The 23,996-nt window shown below is 33.6% G+C and overlaps 2 protein-coding genes and 2 pseudogenes across 2 annotated transcripts; all 4 read right to left on the bottom strand.

Annotated features, from left to right (window-relative positions):
• Positions 1-9,072: 9,072 nt before the first annotated feature.
• LOC146921461 (heat shock 70 kDa protein 4-like) lies at positions 9,073-11,043 on the bottom strand. Its single transcript, XM_085714867.1, has 2 exons — positions 10,824-11,043; positions 9,073-10,703 (listed from the first exon to the last, which is right to left on the bottom strand). The coding sequence occupies exons 1-2, from the start codon at positions 11,041-11,043 to the stop codon at positions 9,073-9,075; spliced, it is 1,851 nt and encodes a 616-aa protein (XP_085570993.1).
• A 3,763-nt stretch (positions 11,044-14,806) lies between these two features.
• Positions 14,807-17,033, bottom strand: LOC146921460 (cullin-3A-like). The gene is made up of 2 exons (XM_085714869.1): positions 16,867-17,033; positions 14,807-15,868 (listed from the first exon to the last, which is right to left on the bottom strand). Exons 1-2 carry the CDS (start codon positions 17,028-17,030, stop codon positions 14,887-14,889), a joined length of 1,146 nt encoding a protein of 381 aa, XP_085570995.1. The 5' UTR covers positions 17,031-17,033; the 3' UTR covers positions 14,807-14,886.
• Positions 17,034-20,139: 3,106 nt separating this feature from the next.
• Positions 20,140-22,272, bottom strand: LOC146921458 (cullin-3A pseudogene; annotated as a pseudogene).
• Positions 20,247-20,903, bottom strand: LOC146921459 (cullin-3A pseudogene; annotated as a pseudogene).
• Positions 22,273-23,996: the final 1,724 nt, after the last annotated feature.

Genomic DNA, 23,996 nt, shown 5'->3' with positions numbered 1-23,996 from the left:
AGTTGGCAATTAATACCACATCATCAAATTCATGTGCACGCAAAAATTCAGATAGGCCTGGTCGTATATTTTGTACTGCTTCGCAAACTAAATCGTTAAAATTATCTGATATAACCATACTGTCAATTTATAAATATCAATTTCTTGCACATGAAACCTCAATAGTTAATAAAGGCATTTCTTAAGATATAGTCCACATATAGTTTAGAAGGTTATAATATTAATCTTCGACACGTAGAATACGTCTTTGTCGATTTAAAACATCGTCGCTCAAAAGCTCCCAAGTCTTTTACCAAACAACCTCCGATCGAGAGAACTGACTTGAAATTAAGAGAGCCACGAACAATTTACGAAGATAACCAGTGGTGCCCCACTGAGCTACTTGGTGAACCGCGTCTATGAATTCCTTATCATCATCCAATAGACCCAAAGCAAAGCACGCATCTTTAAAGCTGTCGTACTTGAAATTTTTTAGAGTCTTAACTTCATCGTACAACGTGAGACCCTTATCGTAATTCAGTAAAGTCACTACATTGAGACACATATTGACCTCTTCACTATATGCTACACTTTTTAGTAGTAATATCTTTTGTGATTTACATATTTCTTTTAAAAACCTCCATAGGTTGTGTTCACCATCCTTCTAGATGATTTGTCAAGTGTTTCAAGAATAAATTTACATAAGATAAAAACAAATCACAGAGACAACATAGTCGAAGATAACATAAACTTAAAGGATAGAAAATCATAGAGACAACAAAGTCGAAGAAGACATATTACCTTCAACGTATGAAAGTCCATTGACAATTTTTTGTGTGAAAACACCTTATTTATGCCACCAGCCCCATATCAAAATTCTCATAAACTATAACTCCATTAACTTATATGACTAAGATCAAATCAAGAAGTGATAGTTAATATCAAATCGCAGAAAAATGCAACCCAAATGCAATGAATTTATGACCAATCTAGCTGCATCAGTTATATAAAGTAACAAAGAATTAGTAACAGAGACTAATGCATAAAATAAAGGCTAAAGTGCAACTTTGGCCCCCTATCTTTCAAAAAGTTGCGATTTTGGCCCCCTAAGTATGAAAACTACAATTTTGGCCCCCTAAGTTTTAGCCCCATTGCAAATTTGGTCCTTTTGGTCAATTTTGACCGGTCAATGCCCATGTGGCATGCCACGTGGGTAATTATAAAATTAAAAAAAATAAAAAAAGCCACTTAATCATTTTTTAATTAAAGGGTTAATTATGTTTTTGGTCCCTACAAAATTGCGACCTTGTAAGTTTAGTCCTTACTTAATTTTAATAGCATTTTTAATCCCTACAAAAAATTTCTGCACTCAATATTAATCCTTACTCAATCCAAATTTGTTTAATTTATGCTTAAACTCTTAAGTTTTTCAACAATTTTTTACAGGCGTGTTAAGAACGTTATTAAAAGGTCCTCCAAAAAAAATATTGCAACTTATACAACACCCACCAACCAGACCCTGTAGGAACAAACAGAAGCTGCTAACAGCACCCACCAACCTATACAACACAGGTCATACCTCAACTCATCGTACATCAATCTATTGCGAGCTCGGTGGATCAATGACACATCAGGTTGAGGGATCATGAGATAATCTTCTTCCATATTTTTGCCATGGCTCTGCAACAATAATTCAATTTTTGCCAACGCATAACTTTGCAACTGATGTTCATCGAACACCAAATCTGCATGTTTGCAGGGAATTATAAGGAATAAGACATTAAAATAATCACCATATAAATTATAAACATGAAAAAAGCTTCATAATATAAATCAGATCAGTTTCATATTGAGTGGCAGCACAGTTTGCTATCATCCTATAAGAACAACAGTAATCACGTTGATTATTATCTGAACAATACTGCTAGTTATTTTTTTCACATACCACATCCTACATCTCGTAACTTGAGCTTTCTGGTATAGGACATATTATTATTAAGACTGTTATTAAAATGTGCTCCACGGGAAAAAAAAATATTAGTTACATGAAAATTAATACCACATCTATTATAAACTTGGTTCAACTATTATAAACTTTAGTTGGCAATTAATACCACATCATCAAATTCATGTGCACGCAAAAATTCAGATAGGCATGGTCGTATATTTTGTACTGCTTTGTCAACTAAATCATTAAAATTATCTGATATAACCATACTGTCAATTTATAAATATCAATTTCTTGCACATGAAACCTCAATAATAAAGAAAGGCATTTCTTAAGATATAGTCCACATATAGTTTAGAAGGTTATAGTATTAATCTTCGACACGTAGAATACTTCTTTATTGATTTAAAACATCATCGCTCAAATGCTCCCAAGTCTTTTACCGAACAACCTCCGGTCGAGAGAACTGACTTGAAATTAAGAGAGCCACGAACAATTTACGAAGATAACTGGCGGTGCCCCACTAAGCTACTTGGTTAACCGCGTCTATGAATTCCTTATCATCATCCAATAGACCCAAAGCAAAGCACGCATCTTTAAAGCTGTCGTACTTGAAATTTTTTAGAGTCTTAACTTCATCGTACAACGTGAGACCCTTATCGTAATTCAGTAAAGTCACTACATTGAGACACATATTGACCTCTTCACTATATGCTACACTTTTTAGTAGTAATATCTTTTGTGATTTACATATTTCTTTTAAAAACCTCCATAGGTTGTGTTCACTATCCTTCTAGATGATTTGTCAAGTGTTTCAAGAATAAATTTACATAAGATAAAAACAAATCACAGAGACAACACAGTCGAAGATAACATAAACTTAAAGGATAGAAAATCATAGAGACAACAAAGTCGAAGAAGACATATTACCTTCAACGTATGAACGTCCATTGACAATTTTTTGTGTGAAAACACCTTATTTATGCCACCAGCCCCATATCAAAATTCTCATAAACTATAACTCCATTAACTTATATGACTAAGATCAAATCAAGAAGTGATAGTTGATATCAAATCGTAGAAAAATGCAACCCAAATGCAATGAATTTATGACCAATCTAGCTACATCAGTTATATAAAGTAACAAAGAATTAGTAACAGAGACTAATGCATAAAATAAATACCAATGATAGATACACACAATATACAATTCCAATGATAGTTAAAAAAAAATAAACAATAAACAGTTTACAATTATAATAACCTATTGATTGTTGAAGTTTGAAGTAACAATAATCAAAAATTCAATTTAACCCCAAAGTTCAACTATCATTTTTCATCTGTTATATAAAAATTCAATGAATTTTTTTTTTTTTTTTGCAAAATTGAACCGACCCAATTCAAGAGAACCTGATAAAGAAGCAAATTTCAATCATGCCCAATTAAGAAAACAAACAAAAATTCATGCAAAACTAAACAAACCCATATCAAGAACACTAAAAAAACCAACCCCAAGAAATAAAAATAATAACTTGAAAAAGAACCTGGACAACCGGATCACAGAAAGGATGAAAAGAGTTATAAACTTCTTCTTCAAAAGTATAGAAAGGAACCATTAGATTCTTCTTTTCATGAATCAGAAAAGTGCATCAAAGAGGATTCCCCATAACCGTATAATCTTCAAGCTCACCAGCTTCTTGAAGAAAAGTCGAACGTTTTCACAAAAAAGACCTGGAGGTGAAATTGGACAACCAGGGTCAGCGAAAGAGTGTAGCGGGAAAATCTTCGTCCATCGTTTTCGCTTCTTTGAAGCGTTGATGATGGAGAATGACATGGTGGGTATTGTTGTTGATGGAAAAGATTGAAGAATTGATCGATTCTCTCTCTTTCATGTGAAGCTTCCATTGTTGGAAACATAGCTCAATGCAGAGAGAGAGAGAGAGAGAGAGATATGAGAGGATGAGAGGAGAAGACAACGACGGATATGTTTTCCAATGTATAGGCGTTTTCCAATGTAGGAGGGATATGAGGGAATTTGAAATTCAAATTTCAAACGGCTAGAGCCAAAAAAAATAGGTTTAGGGTTTGGCAATTAGGGTAAACATGTTTGATAGGATTAGATATAAAGAGGACCTAGGCTGTCCACAGCAGACCCTGTAGGAACAAACAGAAGCTGCTAACAGCACCCACAAACCTATACAGCACAGGTCATACCTCAACTCATCGTACATCAATCTATTGCGAGCTCGGTGGATCAAGGACACATCAGGTTGAGGGATCATGAGATAATCTTCTTCCATATTTTTGCCATGGCTCTGCAACAATAATTCAATTTCTGCCAACGCATAACTTCGCAACTGATGTTCATCGAACACCAAATCTGCATGTTTGCAGGGAACAATAAGGAATAAGACATTAAAATAATCACCATATAAATTATAAACATGAAAAAAGCTTCATAATATAAATCAGATCAGTTTCATATTGAGTGGCAGCACAGTTTGCTATCATCCTATAAGAACAACAGTAATCACGTTGATTATTATCTGAACAATACTGCTAGTTATTTTTTTCACATACCACATCCTACATCTCGTAACTTGAGCTTTCTGGTATAGGACATATTATTATTAAGACTGTTATTTAAATGTGCTCCACGGGAAAAAAAATATTAGTTACATGAAAATTAATACCACATCTATTATAAACTTGGTTCAACTATTATAAACTTTAGTTGGCAATTAATACCACATCATCAAATTCATGTGCACGCAAAAATTCAGATAGGCATGGTCGTATATTTTGTACTGCTTCGCCAACTAAATCATTAAAATTATCTGATATAACCATACTGTCAATTTATAAATATCAATTTCTTGCACATGAAACCTCAATAATAAAGAAAGGCATTTCTTAAGATATAGTCCACATATAGTTTAGAAGGTTATAGTATTAATCTTCGACACGTAGAATACTTCTTTATCGATTTAAAACATCATCGCTCAAATGCTCCCAAGTCTTTTACCAAACAACCTCCGGTCGAGAGAACTGACTTGAAATTAAGAGAGCCACGAACAATTTACGAAGATAACCGGCGGTGCCCCACTGAGCTACTTGGTTAACCGCGTCTATGAATTCCTTATCATCATCCAATAGACCCAAAGCAAAGCACGCATCTTTAAAGCTGTCGTACTTGAAATTTTTTAGAGTCTTAACTTCATCGTACAACGTGAGACCCTTATCGTAATTCAGTAAAGTCACTACATTGAGACACATATTGACCTCTTCACTGTATGCTACCCTTTTTAGTAGTAATATCCTTTGTGATTTACATATTTCTTTTAAAAACCTCCATAGGTTGTGTTCACTATCCTTCTAGATGATTTGTCAAGTGTTTCAAGAATAAATTTACATAAGATAAAAACAAATCACAGAGACAACACAGTCGAAGATAACATAAACTTAAAGGATAGAAAATCATAGAGACAACAAAGTCGAAGAAGACATATTACCTTCAACGTATGAAAGTCCATTGACAATATTCTGTGTGAAAACACCTTATTTATGCCACCAGCCCCATATCAAAATTCTCATAAACTATAACTCCATTAGCTTATATGACTAAGATCAAATCAAGAAGTGATAGTTGATATCAAATCGCTGAAAAATGCAACCCAAATGCAATAAATTTATGACCAATCTAGCTGCATCAGTTATATAAAGTAACAAAGAATTAGTAACAGAGACTAATGCATAAAATAAAATACCAATGATAGATACACACAATATACAATTCCAATGATAGTTAAAAAAATAAACAATAAACAGTTTACAATTATAATAACCTATTGATTGTTGAAGTTTGAAACAACAATAATAAAAAATTCAATTTAACCCCAAAGTTCAACTATCATTTTTCATCAGTTATATAAAAATTCAATGAAAAATCTTTTTTTTTTTGCAAAATTGAACCGCCCCAATTCAAGAGAACCTGATAAAGAAGCAAATTTCAATCATGCCCAATTAAGAAAACAAACAAAAATTCATGCAAAACTAAACAAACCCATATCAAGAACACTAAAAAAACCAACCCCAAGAAATAAAAATAAGAACTTGAAACCGAACCTAGACAACGGGATCACAGAAAGGATGAGAAGGTTATAAACTTCTTCTTCAAAAGTATAGAAAGGAACCATTAGATTCTTCTTTTCATGAATCAGAAAAGTGCACCAAAGAGGATTCCCCATAACCGTATAATCTTCAAGTTCACCAGCTTCTTGAAGAAAAAGTCGAACGTTTTCACGGAAAGGACCTGGAGGTGAAATTGGACAGCCAGGGTCAGCGAAAGAGTGTAGCGGGAAAATCTCCGTCCATCATTTTCGCTTTTTTGAAGCATCGATGATGGAGAATGACATGGTGGGTATTGTTGTTGATGGAAAAGATTGAAGAATTGATCGATTCTCTCTCTTTCATGTGAAGCTTTCATTGTTGGAAACATAGCTCAATGCAGAGAGAGAGAGAGAGAGAGAGAGAGAGAGAGAGAGAGAGAGAGAGAGAGAGAGAGAGAGAGAGATGAGAGGATGAGAAGAGAAGACAACGACGGATATGTTTTCCAATGTATAGGCGTTTTCCAATGTAGGAGGGATATGAGGGAATTTGAAATTCAAATTTCAAACAGCTGGAGCCAAAAAAATTAGGTTTAGGTTTTGACAATTAGGGTAAGCATGTTTGCTCGAATTAGATATAAAGGATATAGTACTAAGAAATTTTGCTTGCACTCTCCCATGACAATGTGTTATCTAAAAATAAGTTAATATTTGATGTACATTAATGAATTTATAAATGTATCCACAATGTTCTATCACTTGGCACTGCATTAGTAAGAAACCACTTTCTTGATTGTTTTGTTAGAATATGTATACATTTTAAGCTTATTATATGCTTATGAAATTCATTTTATTGAGGGATGTGATGAATCAATATGTTTGTTACAATATCTGATATTAAAATTTTAAATTTATATGGCACATCTAATATGGATCTCTCAAGAGTAGTTCAAAGGAGAAACTTACGTTCCTTAAAAAAAAAGTTTGAATTTTACCATTTTTAGCAAAAAATGAATTATATAAATTTAGAAAATAGAGAACAAAAGTAATATTTTATTAAAATTTACTATAGGGTCCACCTTTGAATTAGGTTTATAGTATGGGTCCAAGTATTAATTGGACTAAAAACAACGGATATGGTAGCTTACACCCAATGAACTAATATGATACAAATATGCTCAATATTTCATTTGTACCTCAAAAAAAATTCATTTTCTAACCAAAAAAAATTCATTTCATTCCAATTAATATAAAAAGAGTAAAATTGAGAGAAAAATTTGATAAGTTATAAGCTTTAAGCTTGAAGTAGCTGATAAAAAAATATTAGCTAATTATTACAGTATGCATAATTTTACTCTGTTAGTTAGAACATAGTTACTTGCGGTGTACGCTACCACATGAACTACAGTTCCTTGTATTCAATGCCAGCTAGTACACCTTACTTAGTATGTGGATTTTTTTATTTTTTATTTTTTATATAAATATGTGTTCTAAACACTGATTTGGTTAATGGAAGTAATTCACTTTTTGTTAAATTGGTTCCTTTCATTGTAACCAAAAAAAAAATAAAATTGGTCAATAAAATTGGTCCCTTTAATTTTTGGTAGTGGCCGGGGTTTGAACCTCGGACCTTGCATTATTTTATGCATTGTCCAACCAACTGAGCTAAGCTCATCAGATCTTTTCTCATTTCTCAGAGAGAGAGTTAGTTACGATCCTAACCATTTTTCGATTACATGCTTATTCAGTTGCAACTTCAATCTTGTTGGAATTAAAATTACCAAAAACAGTTTAAGAGTCCAATTCAAAATCAACATGACCTAACCCCAACTCATAAACCCAATTCAAGGTCGAGATGAGTCCAAGCGCGCCACCCACATAAGCTGCTCAATTAGGCGTAAACCAAACAAATTGGCTGTGCTCATCTCTAATAGACACACCAATTTCCACTTGATTGCAGTGCCCCGAAAAAGATGCATCGTTATTGCATTTTATTTACCATCGTAGGGCTTCTTTTTCTAGACAGTTGTGTTCCTATCTGCGACGAAATTATGAATACTATGAAGCTAAACCATACTTGTTGAATTCCACCCATTTAATATTCCAAAGCTCAATCTTGAACATGAGAATGCAGCCCCGCAAACTGTTTCAAAGCTTGTCCTTACTTTGCTTTCAAATGCTCCACAAAATAATAGTAAACTGTGCTGCATCAGAAGTTGGAAGCTGCTGCAATACTTGAAAGATCAGCGCTGCCAACAATCTGGCCAGCAGGAAAAAAATGCTCAGGTCTGCCAAATACTATGTCTGTTTGGGATCTTGGCCACGTGCGTGAAGAAAATGCATAAACTATCATGAACAATTCATCTCTCATTCGGTTGTTTACCACACGCGAAATCAAAGCAAACATTAAACAACCATTGATATACAATTGTTTGAAATATGTGTACTTAAAAATTCATGTTCTACCTGCTTCTACAATCAGCAGGGTATTAGTACATTTCCAGTCATTATAAGGCAGCTTACCATGCTTCTACAATCTTATTTTTTCAACGTAAATGCCTACATGATAAAATCAAACTCTGAATCATATTTAAAACAGGAGTAACAATATAGGATTTTCTTATAGTGATTTTAAATTTGCACAAGTCCAAATCAATGAAATATAAACTCCTTCCCATTAATAAGTTCCTTGATATTTAGCTTTTTTATAATCAAGAGAATAAAATAATGTTATTTTTCTCTAATTAAGCATATAAACATGAAGAGGCAAGTCAATTCTTGAAGACGTCTAGCTCAGCTACGGTTTCAACCACATATATCAACTAAAGTACAAAGATGATTATTTGCTAAAATGAAGCACCAAAAAGATTAATTAGGGAACAAAAGCCTTAGACGGATCTGAATATGGAAGCAAAGTTTACAAATAAGCTACAAAAATTAAAAAACAAAACAGAAAACTGAAACATTTAAGTAAAACGTTTAATGAAAACTTTATCCTAAGCAAGACATTACTTGAAATCTAAATAAAGGAAAATAGAACTAGCCAGTTTTGGGTGTAAGGTGTTCCAACATGCTCTCAAGCTCCTTCAAATGACCCTTAAGAACATCGATTTCTTTCTCTTGAATATCCTTAGCAAGAAACTCTGTGGCCATAGTAATTGCATTGTTGATCTTCTCACTTTCTTGAGGAGAGAGTTTTAGATTAAGATCCTTCTTCAAAGCATTCTTCATTTTGTAAACACAAGAATCCAAATCACTCATTACCTGGGCCTTCCTTAGAAATTTCTGATCTTCCACATGGTATCTCTGAGCTTCTTCAATCATTTTTCTAATTTGAAATGCTGACAATCTTTCTTTGTCATTGGTTACAGTGATCTCGTTCATATTGCCTGAAGATACTTCCTTAGCAGAAACAGTTAGGATACCATTTTCATCGATAGCAAAGCATACCTCCAAAGGCTGACCGCTCGGAGCACCTCGACGGCAAGCAAGGCTGAAGAAACCAAGCATATTGTTCTCTGTGGTTCTCGCTCTCTCCCCCTCGTAAACCTTAATTGTAGTATCATAATCTTCTTTAGCAGTAAAATATTCTTTTGTCTTCTTGACAGGTACAGAAGTGTTCCTAGGAATCACCACATTCATGACATCAAACTGTGTTTCAATACCAAGTGATAATGGGGTAACATCCCGCAACACCAAGTTTGGGACATTCTCAAAGCCTTTACTCAAAATAGCAGCTTGAACAGCTGCACCATAAGCAACAGCTTCATCTGGGTTGATACTCTTGAACAAATCCTTGCCCTTGAAAAAGGTTTTCATTAGATCTTGCACTTTGGGAATCCTAGACGAACCACCCACAAGAACAACGTCATCTATATCGCTATTGCAGATCTTCGAATAACTTAGACAACTCTCAACAGTCTCCATACACTCATTAAACAGATCCATATTAATTTCCTCAAACTTGGCACGAGTTATTGATGAAGAGAAGTCAATTCCATTAAATAAAGAATCTACCTCTACAGTGGTAAAATAAGCAAATGAGAGTATCCTTTTTGCCCTCTCACAAACAGTTTTCAACCTCCTTAAGGCTCTCGAGTTACCACTAATATCCACTTTATTCTTCTTTTTGAACTCCTCTACAAAATAGTTCACCATTCTGTTGTCAAAGTCTTCTCCCCCTAGGTGAGTGTTTCCAGCAGTTGCTTTTACTTCATAGACACAACCCTTGATTGTGAGGATAGACACATCAAAAGTACCACCACCAAGATCAAAGACAAAAATGTTTCTTTCACCATCACAATCACTTCTTTTGTCAAGGCCATAAGCAATAGCTGCAGCAGTCGGTTCATTGATTATCCTGATGACATTAAGTCCAGCAATAGCACCAGCATCTATGGTGGCTTTTCGCTGAGAATCACAGAAGTAAGCCGGCACAGTAATGACAGCATTCTTGACAGGTGACTCCATGTATGCCTCTGCAACTTCTCTCATCTTTGCAAGGACCATAGATGATATTTCTTCAGCACAAAAGCGCTTCTCTTGACCCTTATACTTGAGGATAATCATTGGTTTGTCATTGACACCGGAAATAACTTTGAATGGCCACATCATTTTATCTCTTTGAACAACTGGATCACTAAACTTTCTACCGATTAACCTCTTAACATCTGATAAATAAAATTATTTATTATAAGCTCTAATCATTCATTTTCCCAACTAACATATCAATGCAACACAATAATAACAGTAAATAAATGAAATTGTAGATAATAGAAATATAAATTTACCAAATACAGTATTTTCAGGGTTGGTAGCAGTCTGATTCTTAGCAGCATCGCCAATGAGCCTTTGATTATAAGTAAAAGCAACAAAAGAAGGTGTGGTTCTGTTGCCTTGATCATTGTGGATAATCTCAACTCTGTTGTGTTGATCCGACCACACGGCAACACAAGAATACGTTGTTCCCAAGTCTATTCCAACAGCACATCCTTCATGTTTTTTTGCCATTACTGTATCTTTCAAGTAAACGAAAAGAGAAGCTTGAGAAGAAAAAAAATCAAGTAAATGGAGTAGAAAGAAGTAGCGTAAATGGAGTAGAAAGAAGTAGCAGAAAGCAGAACGTTTAGGTTACCTTCTTGCACTTAATAACCCTTTGTTAAATAGGATACGAAGTTAATATTGACACAATGTATTTCTGTTTTCGAAAATGGTGCTTGCTCCTGTAGTTGCATGAGAAGAATACTTGAACGTGACACTTCTCGAAATTTTGAATATTCATCTTCCAATGCAAATTAATTTTAAATGGGGAAATATGGCATGCCAACCATCACCCAACTCTTCTTATCTTTAAAAATAATTAATCAAATAAAAAAGAAAACGTAAAAACCTCGTTATCACAATTTTTATTTTCCATTTGTGTAATCTACTTTTACTTAAAAAAAATAGTATAAGTTAGCATTATTTTTTAATTTTTTTTTACAATTATACTCGCCCATTTAAAAATAATTGACCTATTTTCTAAAATAAATTGTTCTAAATCACATATCAATTTCAATTTTAAAATAATATATTTTTTCAATTCTACTTTGTACTCCTTCTATCCCAAATTATACGATTTTTTCGTCATTTCACACAAGTTAAGAAGTACTCCCTCCGTTTCAAAATGAGTGTCGTTTTAGATGTTTACACACATATTAAGAAATGCAATGATTAAAAGAAAGAGAATGATTATTTTACCAAATTATCCTTATTAACTATTGGTTAGTTTTAAAAGTAATACTCCCTCCGTTTCAAAATGAGTGTCGTTTTAGGTGTTTACACACATATTAAGAAATGCAATGATTAAAAGAAAAAGAACGGTTATTTTACCAAATTATCCTTATTAACTATTGGTTAGTTTTAAAAGTAATACTCCCTCCGTTTCAAAATGAGTGTCGTTTTAGGTGTTTACACACATATTAAGAAATGCAATGATTAAAAGAAAAAGAACGGTTATTTTACCAAATTATCCTTATTAACTATTGGTTAGTTTTAAAAGTAATACTTTGGAAGTAGTGTGCAAAGTATTAATTGGAGGGTACAATTGAAAAGAAAAAGTTATTATTGCATTGGAAACTGAAAGTGACATTCATTTTGAAACAATTTTTTTTTGGCTAAGGCGACATTCATTTTGAAACGGAGGGAGTACTTTGGAAGAAGTGTGCAGAGTATTAATTGGAGGGTACAATTGAAAAGAAAAAGTTATTATTGCATTGGAAACTGAAAGTGACATTCATTTTGAAACAATTTTTTTTGGCTAAAGCGACACTCATTTTGAAACGGAGGGAGTATAATTTATAATTCATTTTACAAAATTATCTTTCATTAATGATATAGGAAATATAGCTTAAATAATGGAAAGAAGTGTAAATTAAATATGTAATTATATGTATTATTTTAAATTTTAATAATTTACAAAGGATCGGTCCTCATGAGCATGGGTAAGTTGGTAGAGACATCGTATTACATAGCTTAGTTGGTAGCTTATTGACCTTGCCAAACATACCTTTGTGTGAATTATCAGTTATTTTGGGATGGAGGGAGCATGATAGAGATTAGAAGCAATGTCTATAAGACATAATTAATCTCACAATGCCGAAGATTATTAGATATGACATTTCCTTTATTTACCTGGATTTGAATTCAGAATTATTAGTGTGTGTGAATTTTTAGCTGCCTTTTGGCACTTCATCTACAAATTAAAAAATAGTTATAAACATTAACTAATTTCTCTAGTAAATTTATAAAAACATTATCAATTGTTAATATGAAATACTACATAATTTTAATGATTTCTGTGATTGAGCAATGTCATATCTAATAATCTTCGGCATTGTGAGCTTAATTATGTGGGTAGGGATGGTGGGTGATAATTGAGCAATGAATCTCCGTTAGAGGAAAATCAAACCACCTCCGAAGGAGGAAATGTTATGGGTTGTGGCGGCGCATTGATGGACCAAAGGAGAAGAAGATAGAGAGGAAACAAGAAAGGGATATCAAACACCACAAAAGGGGAAGAGAAACAAATCCATTTTATGGTTTAGTCGCACGAATTATGATCTCACGTATGCGAAGTTTTCACATCCTTTCACACATGCAAGAAATGTGTTTTTTGAGTACGCATGTGCGGATGTTTACGATTCCCATGTAAAGTGATTTCGCGCCGCGAAGCTTAAAATCGTGTTTTTTTTTTAAGTGTTGGGACAAATTCAATCCCATTTATTCTCATTATAATTTCCAAAAGAGTTTCTTCATCAAACTCTAACTTTCATTCTCTAATTTTCACACATTTGAAACCTCTAATTTTCACACATTTGAAACCACTGTTGTTCTTCATCAAACTCTTGCGGCAGGAAACTATCTAATGGTCTCAAATACACTAATCACATTATCTATTACACCTCATATCATTCATTGATAAAATTTATCCCGTCTCTTTGAATTTCACGTTATTGAACATCACTCATTTTATGAATCTAAATCATGCCCTTTGCGTGTTCAAAGATTTCACGAGGCAAGGATTATGTCTAGGAAGCTCAATCCATTAGCCTATACTCTATTGTGCTATTGTTACCATTGTCGTAAATGAAGTTCTTTTCCCTTTTTAGGATTTGTGATTTCTTTCCAAATAGTATTTTAATTCTATGTAGCTTTGAACCTCAAGAAAAATTTAGAAGCAATTAAATCCTCATTATGAAAGATAATTCAAAATACGACATTTTTATAGTATAAATACACAGCGGAAAACAGAAATGAATACAACTTGATGAGCTTTGTTTTCAAAAGTAAGGCTCAACGATACCACATTTTACACTTTTACATAAACACCGAAAATCGCGGTAGTTACAAAATGGAACTATGGCCTAAGCAGACTGATTTTCTTAAAAAGTAAATAAAATATATTCCTAAAACTATCTGAAGAGATCCAAGGCTAGTCTCGTTTTCCTTAGGTATCCCTACAGAGCATGAGGTTGTCCAATAAAGATGAGTGTCTAATGACACTAACTTGACAACGACCACACTAAAGCTTTAGGGAGATGAAACGTATCAGGGGTATTAATAGATATCCCTTTTCGATGTTAGTCAAAGGATGATTCGGAGTATCTCTTAGATGATTTGAATAAAGTTCGAACGTTTGACAGAATGGTAAACTTTGGAAAAGAGTTTTGGTTAAATATTGAATTAACGTATGTGACTTGGAATTAGGATTCTCTAGAATAGCGCTGGTAATGTGATGGTGGAACAAAATATATGACTAGTTTTGGTACTAAGACATGTTGATAAGGGGGTTTTCGTTCTAAAAAGTGTAAAGATCTTGAAAGGGAATTGGATTGAATACTGCGTGGAGTGCAGTTCCTTTTTCAATCGTAGGGAATTTGTTTTCTTTCTAAAACATAATGAACTCATCACTCCAAAATTTCTTCATCTCCAAATATGATATTTCTAGTTCATTTGTTCTGGATGATTTGCACTCTTATTATATAAAAAAAGCCAAATATGGATGGTCCTAATTGATTGATATCATTTTTGTTACTTGGTAAACAAAATTGACGAGAAAAAAACTATATTCCGTTATCATCCACGGTTTAAATCAGAAACCTGAGTTTGCCCAAATTGTATCTCCATTAATCGATATTTTTATATATGAAAAATAAAAAAAAGAGCCAACTTGACAAACTTTCATAATCTAATTACATTCATGCAATTGGTTTACATCAAATACTTCGCAGTTCTGTCAGTTCACACACTCCTCCACATCTATCAACATGCTTCCTAGGTATCTTAATCCTCACTATTGCATCCTGTCTTTCTCTATACTAGAATATACTCTGCAGAAATGTACTCTCCAAAAAGGGATTCAAACGAGGAATTAAAAACATTCTGGAACGATTTGTCATTGCTAAATCCCAAGTTTATAATCTTGTCATATTTATCTTTCTCATCTAGTAGCATTTGCACAAATTCAACAGGGCCATCCAACCTTTCTAGATCAGTAAGAAGCTGCTTCAAGGAGACTCTGATGTGTGAAGTCGTCACTTCACATAATTTCGAGAGACCATCAGTAACAAGACGAAACAAGTTATACATTCTACCCAAATCTTCATATTTATCACCACAAAGCATGTTTACTAACCCAGAGTTCTCCATATGGATTAATCTAAGCATGTGATTTTGAATCATCTCCTTCTCGACCACATTAATAATCTTCTTTTCAGTGCTAGGGTCCAAGTAGTGGCACACTCTATCCATTTCTTCATTCAGGCACCTCTCAACTTTCTTGAGATAATCCCCACAATCACAACATTCAATAAATTTCTGGGATTCAGCCCTGTAGAACTCAGCTGAAACTTGCAGAAACGGAGTCTCGAAAACTTGCTCATAAACAGAAGAACCTAAATCCATTAGCATCTTTGTTATATTTCTAATCAGTTCTCTATGAACATCTTCCCCAGAACGCTCGCTGCATACTAATTCCAAAAGTGTATTCGACAGTCGAGTCCTTATCTGTTTGGAATAGATAACATTTTCTGTCCACAGGTTCAAGCTAAGTTCATAAACATGTGTCTTCTTGGTCATTGGGATATAAGTCCTATCCGCGTACATCAGAATGTCTCTAATCATTTCTAATGCCTTATTATAGTCATACCATTTTCGGATCAATTCTTCAAGAAAGGATCTTCCTTCAGAGGCTTCAAGAGATCTAGCTATATCTTTGAGATGAGAAGTTGTGGTGGCAACAAGCCCAGAGTATAGCTTGTCACCAAATTTGTTAAGAATCATATTGACAGCATGTCTAAATCCACAAAATAAAGACAATAAAATATTAGAAACATGAAATTTGTTCTCAGACGGCACTATGGAAAGGAGTAAAAAAAGGAACATCCATTCGCTGCTCAAATTTTACGCAAAACAGCAACGACAAAGTATTATCCCACTATTAAAATTTCATGCAAAAGTTGTCAAAATTTATTTGTTCCAAGATAATATTTTTTCATTATTAGGTCCTACACATATTTGCTTCTACACATTGACTACATTTACAATTGTAGTGTTTTCATGGGGAAAAATATTCCTAAAATCATAAATACAAAAATGAATTAAATGCTATCTTTCCAAAATAAATTTCTGATTTGGATCCTTAACATTAACCTTTCCATAATGAATACAGATAAGAAAACCCTAATAATATGCAACTTTCCAAAAACAGTTGTTCAATAAGTACTTATCATAGGAAACCTTATACATAAGCTATTCTTTAATCAAAGATGAAATTAGGGTAAACTCTGCATATTAATCTGAAATCAGCTTATGATAGTAAGTGATTTGAATGTGCTTATGATAATACTGTATCATCAATTTAAATAGGTTTAGATATGAAAATTTGTTTTATATATTGACAAAATTATTGGGCCAACTCAACTATACAAATTATTGCGCCAGCTCTGCTAGGCACCAATTTGTTCATTCCATAAACCCCTCGAAAAATCCAAAGAAAACTACAACTGTAAACCTTTCAACTCAATTATAAGCAGAAAAGATATCTACTTTCACACTTGTTATGAATTGAAAAAAGGAAATACATACACTAATTTACCATTAATTTGTATATAAATTAGTTCATTTTGCTTATATTTAAAACTTTTTTTATTTTATTTTGTAATCAATAATTGAATTTGAAGTAGTATATCTTAAGAGACAAGGCAAATAACTGCACAATTATGATCAAAATTGAAGACAACTTTCTTCAAGAAGTAACAAGAATATAATAGGAATGATGAGAAATAAAGGAACCTGTAAAGCTCTTCAAAACTGAGATCCCTAGTGTTGTGATTGTATATCTCACGAATTGCATGTTGCAGAATGTTCCAAGTCTTGTTACCATATTCAGGATCCATGGTAACACCGCTCTTGAAAGCCTCTATATGATAACCAGTCTTCTTCCTCTGGTTACTCATCTTGTTTTGGTTACTCATCTTTTTGATAACTCAGATTCCGACAAAACCCTCAAAGAAAAGATATATGATCTTGAAACAAAGATTGATAACAAGAATACTGACAAAGAGTACGTTTATGAATGATTTTAGAGCACCGCCGGTTACGACTAGGGTGGAAATTGGCTCATTAGCGTTAGGGTTTGGAAGTTCTTATCGATAATTAGCGTTAGGGTTTGGAAGTTCTTATCGATAAGTGTTTGTATATATACAGAAACAACCCAAAGATCGGTTACCGTAACTAAATGCTATTACTAAGCTAATGACTGCTAACATGAAGGAACTACCTAAAGGATATCTGTTCTTATCTGAAAGTTATTCAAATAATTCATATATGCATTCAAAAACACTAATATTTGTTTTTTTTTTTTTTTTAAGAAAAAACTTGAATATTTTTTTTAGGGAAAATAACTTATATCAGTTCATTAAAAATTAAATCAGTGATGCATGTTGTACCTTCATCAAAGATGTTGAAGCTAGGAAATAATGTGGTTGTCTTAGTTAACTCATGAGCAACCTCATTAGAGCCTTCTAATAAACTCAACAAGAGAGTTTGTTAACAAGGAATTACAAAATTGGATATTATTATCCACAATGGATTCAAATTTGGTGTTATCTCTTCTGCCATTGTTAAAATAATCATCTACTGTTTTCGGATCTATCTCAAAATCAACATTTGTGAGCTGAAATTCATTGATCAACCGAATTGCATGATAAAGTCTGAATGCTTCTCTAATGTTAACCAGACACAGTGGTGAAAACCACATGGTCTTTGAACGAACATGGTTACATGCTGAATTGCGAATAGACATGCCTATACCTACCTTATTACTAGAGGTTTAAAAAGAGGCATCAACATTGCCTTTGAGTAGTGGTGATGGATGGTTATGGCTATCGTTTTTCAGTAGTCGCTTCGTGAAGGAGTCTGTTTTACGTGGCGATGTTTATTTTGGTGGGTGTTGTCAGGTAGGGTTTGGCTAGGTGTTGTGTGTAGGGGGTGCCATTTATGATGTTTATTTTCAGGTGTTCCGCCTATATACGACGCCTTTAGTTTGTATTCTCTGAATCATCGGTCTCTGCTCGTCTTGAGCAGGCATATGGTTTTTAAATAAAATTAAATTTGATGTTAAAAAAATCATTGCATTAGAGTCTACCTCTCCTTGGTTTCCTCCATATAACGTCATCGTTCATGTTGTCCTTGTTCTCACCATCATGAGTTTGAGGACTTGTATTTGAAGTTGATTGAACCTGACCTGAAAGATCCTGCTTTCGGTTAGCTTTCCTCCAACCTTCTAGGAGTTGCTTTGCTCTTTCCTAAATTGTAACAGTTGTCTCAGACATTTTTGCCACAACTTTAGATTACGAGATTTCCAGATACTCCACATTATTGTAACAATATTCTCCACTTGACTTGCTGACAACTTTTGCAATAGATTGAATATGATGTCTGACGCATTATCAAACTGATTCAAAGATGGTGCAATCAAATGCCAAACATTAGCTACATTTCAAACATCTATGGATGTCTTGCAATGAAAAAATATATGTGGTAGCTATCTAGTGGATCATCAGTTGACTCCTCTGCTTATCAACCTTACTCTTTACTCGTGTTTAGACGTTGTCATGTTTCTTATTGCGTTAATGCGTATAAACTTGAATAGTATTTATGAAATTTTAATTAAAATTATAGGTATATATAATATATATTTTCGTGTAATAATTTCTTAAATTTTTCAATGATACCAATAACTAGATCTTTGGCCCATGCGACGCCCGAGCTAATTATATTTTTCATGTAATAGTATCTTAAGATATATGATAATGTTCAAAATATTGAAAATGGGGTGACATAAAAAAATGTTTGTACGCCCATGCAACGTGCTTGAAAGTATGTTTTGATTATATCGTTTCTTGTTTGTACTTTTTAGGTTGGACATTTTGTTTTTGGGAACTTTTTAGGTTGGACATATTCTTCATTTTTTTACCCTTCATTTAAACTATATTATCATTTTTACATTATTTTTTAAAATAACAATTAAAAAATTAATTCAAATCCGTTAAAATAGAAACAAATCACAACAATAGAAATATAATATTGCAAAACAATATCTTATTTTAATTTGTCAAAAATATTTTATTCTCTTACTTTTTTTTTTGGTGGTGGTCGAGATTTGTCTTTTTTTTTGGTGGTGGTCGGGATTTGAAACCCGAACCTTGTATATATTATGCATTGTCCTTGCCAAGTGAGCTCACGGGGACATTTTATTCTCTTACTATAAATGCAAAGTGTGCTTTATGATATTCATCTCGGTTACACTAACTCCTTTGCCAGCTGAACTTCTTCATAGTACATCAATCACATGTGATCCACAAATTTTAAATAATAATTCAGGAGAATTTATTTCGACAATAATAATTCATGATGATTTAAACATTGTTTCTAGTTATTGTTGTCAAAATCCCGACTTAAATCCTAAAATTCAGGATTTTGCGACTTTCTTCACCTTCAAAGACTCAAATCCATAGTAGAATCCCAAAATAGGCAAAATCCATCGATTTTGATTGCGATTTTACGATTTCTTATAAACTAAGTCATTTATGACTATATACCATTTGTAAGATATATTTAGTATTATTATTTTTTAGATAAAATCCATCAATTTTGATTGCGATTTTAAGATTTATTATCATGATTCTACAAAAGTCATTGAGTAAAATCCTTCGATTTTGATTGCGATTTTACGAGTCTCGATTTTGCTATTCCCTTTCGACTTGAAGTAAAGTCCCGATTTTGACAACCTTGTTTCTAGTTCTATTTGAGCTTATTATTCTACGGTACAACAATTTGGATGTATTGAAATCTATACATCATTACAAAATTTAAATCATTCATTGGCATCATTTTCCATCATGTTGTCTTCTTTTGAATAAAACCTACGACCTTCGTTGCTTGCACCTCTAATTTCCATTGTTGTTGTTATCACATGTAGGTTGTGGAAAGAATAAATCAATGTTAAAATCAAACACCCTGACAAAATACAAACAAATGTAAATTTAATAAAAGATGTCACAACTCACATCAAGAAGACAACAAACATTTGAAATGTAATTTTTCACCAGATTCAATATTTGTTTCACAGTAATAAATAATCTTACCGAAAAAAAAAAAAGCTTCAAATTCTAAGGTATATACCGATACAGTTTTCTGTCACTGTTATCTCTCTCCAAATACTCCCTTTCAATGAGAGACTCAATCTGTTTCTTTACCTCTGTTTGATTTGCAAGGAATCCCGACTGCAACTGCTTTGGGACCTCAGCTAGAAGATTGTTGTGATCAAGTTGCTTTCTAGATTTCATAATCCTCACTATTGCTGCTTCAATCTGGGGCCTCCGGTCCTCCTTGAGTTTTTGCCAAGTTTTAAGTTTCTCCGGTTCTGATTCCTTTTGAGCAACTACATTTTCTATTTTTACTTTATATAGTTTGCTACTGAACTTATCATTAACATAGAATACGTCATCCTCGCTAACATCTTTACCCATAGGCTCCTTCCTAAGGACATTGCTTCCCTTAACCAAAGCCAACGATTGGAGGCACCTCTTTAAATCAGAAATTGGAATCTTGGTTGCTTGCTCAATTTCCTTGTAGCTTAGTCTATCAGCATTATTAAAGAGCATGAGTACACACATTTGATAGGTGGAGACATTTAACTCACGTCTCTGACCTTGCCCAAAAGTAGCTTCTAAGACTGCTGTGCCCATATTAGTTTGCCAAGACAATCTCCTGCCATTATGATTGCCGATGTAGTAAGACCGAAATTTCTCACAAAGTGCCGACATTTCATCCAGCAGGTTACATATCACACTTGATTAAGTTGGCCAAAACCCTGTTGTTAGAACCTGCACAGTAAGTGAAGGACCATTACCTAACTTAGGGTGGGCGGCATAAAATCCCTTCATTGTGTCTAGTGAAATTTTCATGTCTAAAAACATGCCCTCTAATTTTGAGGTAAATTGGTATCCACATTCTTTCTCGAGCTTAATTATGAGACTCCTCTCGGCATCTTCAGAAACTGATTTTCCAGCCAAAAGCCGTTTTGCCAGATGCTGTTTGTAATACTTCTCAAACACGTCTTTTTCTTGCAAGTATCGGAATAGCATCATCACCTTTTCAAGAGCAATCTCTACATCATCATTGGTAACTTCCTTTAGACCCTTTCTAAGCTTATTGTCTACAAATAGTGAAATGTACTCTGCAGAACGAGGGTAAAATTCAAACGAGGAATTCAATGCATTTTGGAACAATTTGTTATTACTAAATTTCAAGTTTATAATCTTGTCGTATTTATCTTTCTCATCCAAAAGCCTCTGCACAAATTCAACAGGATCCTTCAACCTTTCTTGATCAGTAACAAGCTGTTTAGTGGACTCTCTGCTGTGTGAAGTCATCACTTCACGTATTTTCGAGAGACCATCAGGAACCTGATGGAACAAGTTATACATTCTACACAAATCGTCATATTCATCACCACAAAGCATGTTTACTAACCAAGAATTCTCCATACAGATTAATCTAAGCATATGCTTTTCAATAATCTCCTTATCCAGTATATTAGTAATCTTCTTTTTCGTTCTAATATCCAAGCAATGGCTCAGTCTATCCATTTCCTCATTCAGATGCCTCTCTGCTTTCTTGAGAGAATCCACGGAATCACAACACTCAATAAATTTCCGATATTTAGCCCTGTAGAACTCAGCTATAACATGTAAAAGCGGAGTCTCAAATTCTTGCTCATAAACAGAAGGAACTAGATCCATTAGCATCTTTGTTATGTTTCTAATCAGTTCTCCATTAACATCTTCCCCGGCACAAAACTTGCATACTAATTCCAAAAGCGTATTCGACAGTCGAGTCCTTATCTGGTTTGAATAAATAACATTTTCTCTCCACAGGTTCAGACCAAGTTCATAAACATGCGTCTTCTTGGTCTCTGGGATATAAGTCCTATCCGCATACATCAGAATGTCTCTAATCATTTGTAATTCCTCATTATGATCATTCCATTTTGAGTTTAATTCTTCCAGAAAGGAACTTCCTTGAGTGGCTTCAACAGATCTAGCCATCTCTTTGAGATGAGAAGTAATGGTGGCAACCAGCCCAGAGTATAGCTTCGCACCAAATTTGTTAAGAATCATATTGTAAGAATGTCTGAATCCACAAAATATAAAGACAATAAATATTAGAAACATGAAATTTGCCGCTCACATGGAATGATGGAAAGGTAAAACGATTAATATCCGTGGACGTATCAGTAGGAAGATTTATATGACAAGATCATCTACCAATATGTCAAAAGGATTAATTATTATTTCAGACTGTATGAACAAATAAATCAGGGAGAGGACATTACTGAAAGTAGGCCACACACACTGATTAATGTCGAACCACAGTTAGTAATGTTTGAACTCAAATTTATGTGTTCCATAAATTAATTTTATTACATGATTACATTTTCAATGTAAATGATTTTATTAGGAAAAAAACATTTCTTACATCAGAATTATAAACATGAAATAAATGCTTTCTTTCCAAATAAAATTCCGATTTGGATCCTTAACATCAACCCTTCCCTAATGAATATTATTCACAAAACCATAATATAATTAGCAACTTGTTCAACATGAGTGACTTGATCAAACGTCATTCAATGCCATTGCATACAAATTGAAGCTTCATAGATTGATCCAATCATGTTGAATAAATCTCTATCCGCCTACTTGAAGCAGGCAGATGAACATATACACCAGTCACTTTACAAAATTATTATATAAGAGCTTTTGGATATATATATATATATATATATGGGGTTTGCTAGGATACACCCACTAGTTTTTATTAAGGTGTGTTTTAGCAAAGATATAACTAAAAAGTTGTTAAATACACCTTAAGGTGAATGTTGCTAAAACACACCTTCTAAAAAAATAAGTGGGTGTATGTTAGCAACTCCTATAGACATTTGCTAGGATACACCCACTTATTTTTTAGAAGGTGTGTTTTAGCATGTTATAACTAAAAAGTAGTTAAATACACATTAAGGTGTAGCTTGCTAAAACACTCCCACATAAAAACCAGTGGGTGTGTTCTAGCAAATCCCTATATATATTATTTAAACAATTTTTCAAAAAGGGATTATCATACAAGAGCTTATATATAAGGAAAAAGATTCATGTACACCCCTTTTCTATACACCCCTTTGTACCACTGCTGATGTGGCAGGGGTAGTTTGGGAATTTCACGCAATATGGGTAGTTTGGTAGTTTCACTCACAACCACACAATCTTCTCCTCTTCCTCTTCTCTGTTCACCAGATCGACCTTCTCATCTTCCTCCTCTCTCTGGTCTCACTGCCGCCGTCGACGCCGTTCTGTCACCACCACCATCGGCTACTCCGAATCGTAACCCCATATCCATCGTCATCGTTCTGTCACCTCCATGAACTCCCACAATCGAATCACAACTCCTTCTTCATCGTCGTTGTTTGTCCATCACCACCTCCATGCGTTTTGGTTTGCATTCTAGATCTGATGTCTATGGCAGAGAGTTAGGTGAGCTCTATATTGCACTGTACTTTGTGATGAACTTTTAGTTCATGTGAGAGCTTAATGTTAGAGATTTGGATTTATAAATTTTGTTTTCTGCATTTCCTGAGTTTAAGGGTTTATGAGTTTTTGTTTCATTTTGTTTTCTGCTTGAACCTAGTGTTGTTAGTTCATGTTCTTTTTGGTTATGTCAACCAGCTGATTAAAGACATTTTGATTGAGGCATCTTGAAATACTAATAATGTCTTGTATTAAAATTGTTGTGTATCTTCACTTTGATTGCATTAGTTTTTTTTATGAGGTTGGTAAAGTTATAGACGATCAATTTTGAAC

This window comes from Medicago sativa, chromosome 5 (assembly GCF_051527215.1).
Source record: "Medicago sativa cultivar Bolivia chromosome 5, Bolivia_mono, whole genome shotgun sequence".
NCBI lineage: Eukaryota > Viridiplantae > Streptophyta > Magnoliopsida > Fabales > Fabaceae > Medicago > Medicago sativa.
This window is presented reverse-complemented; position numbering and strand designations above follow the sequence as displayed.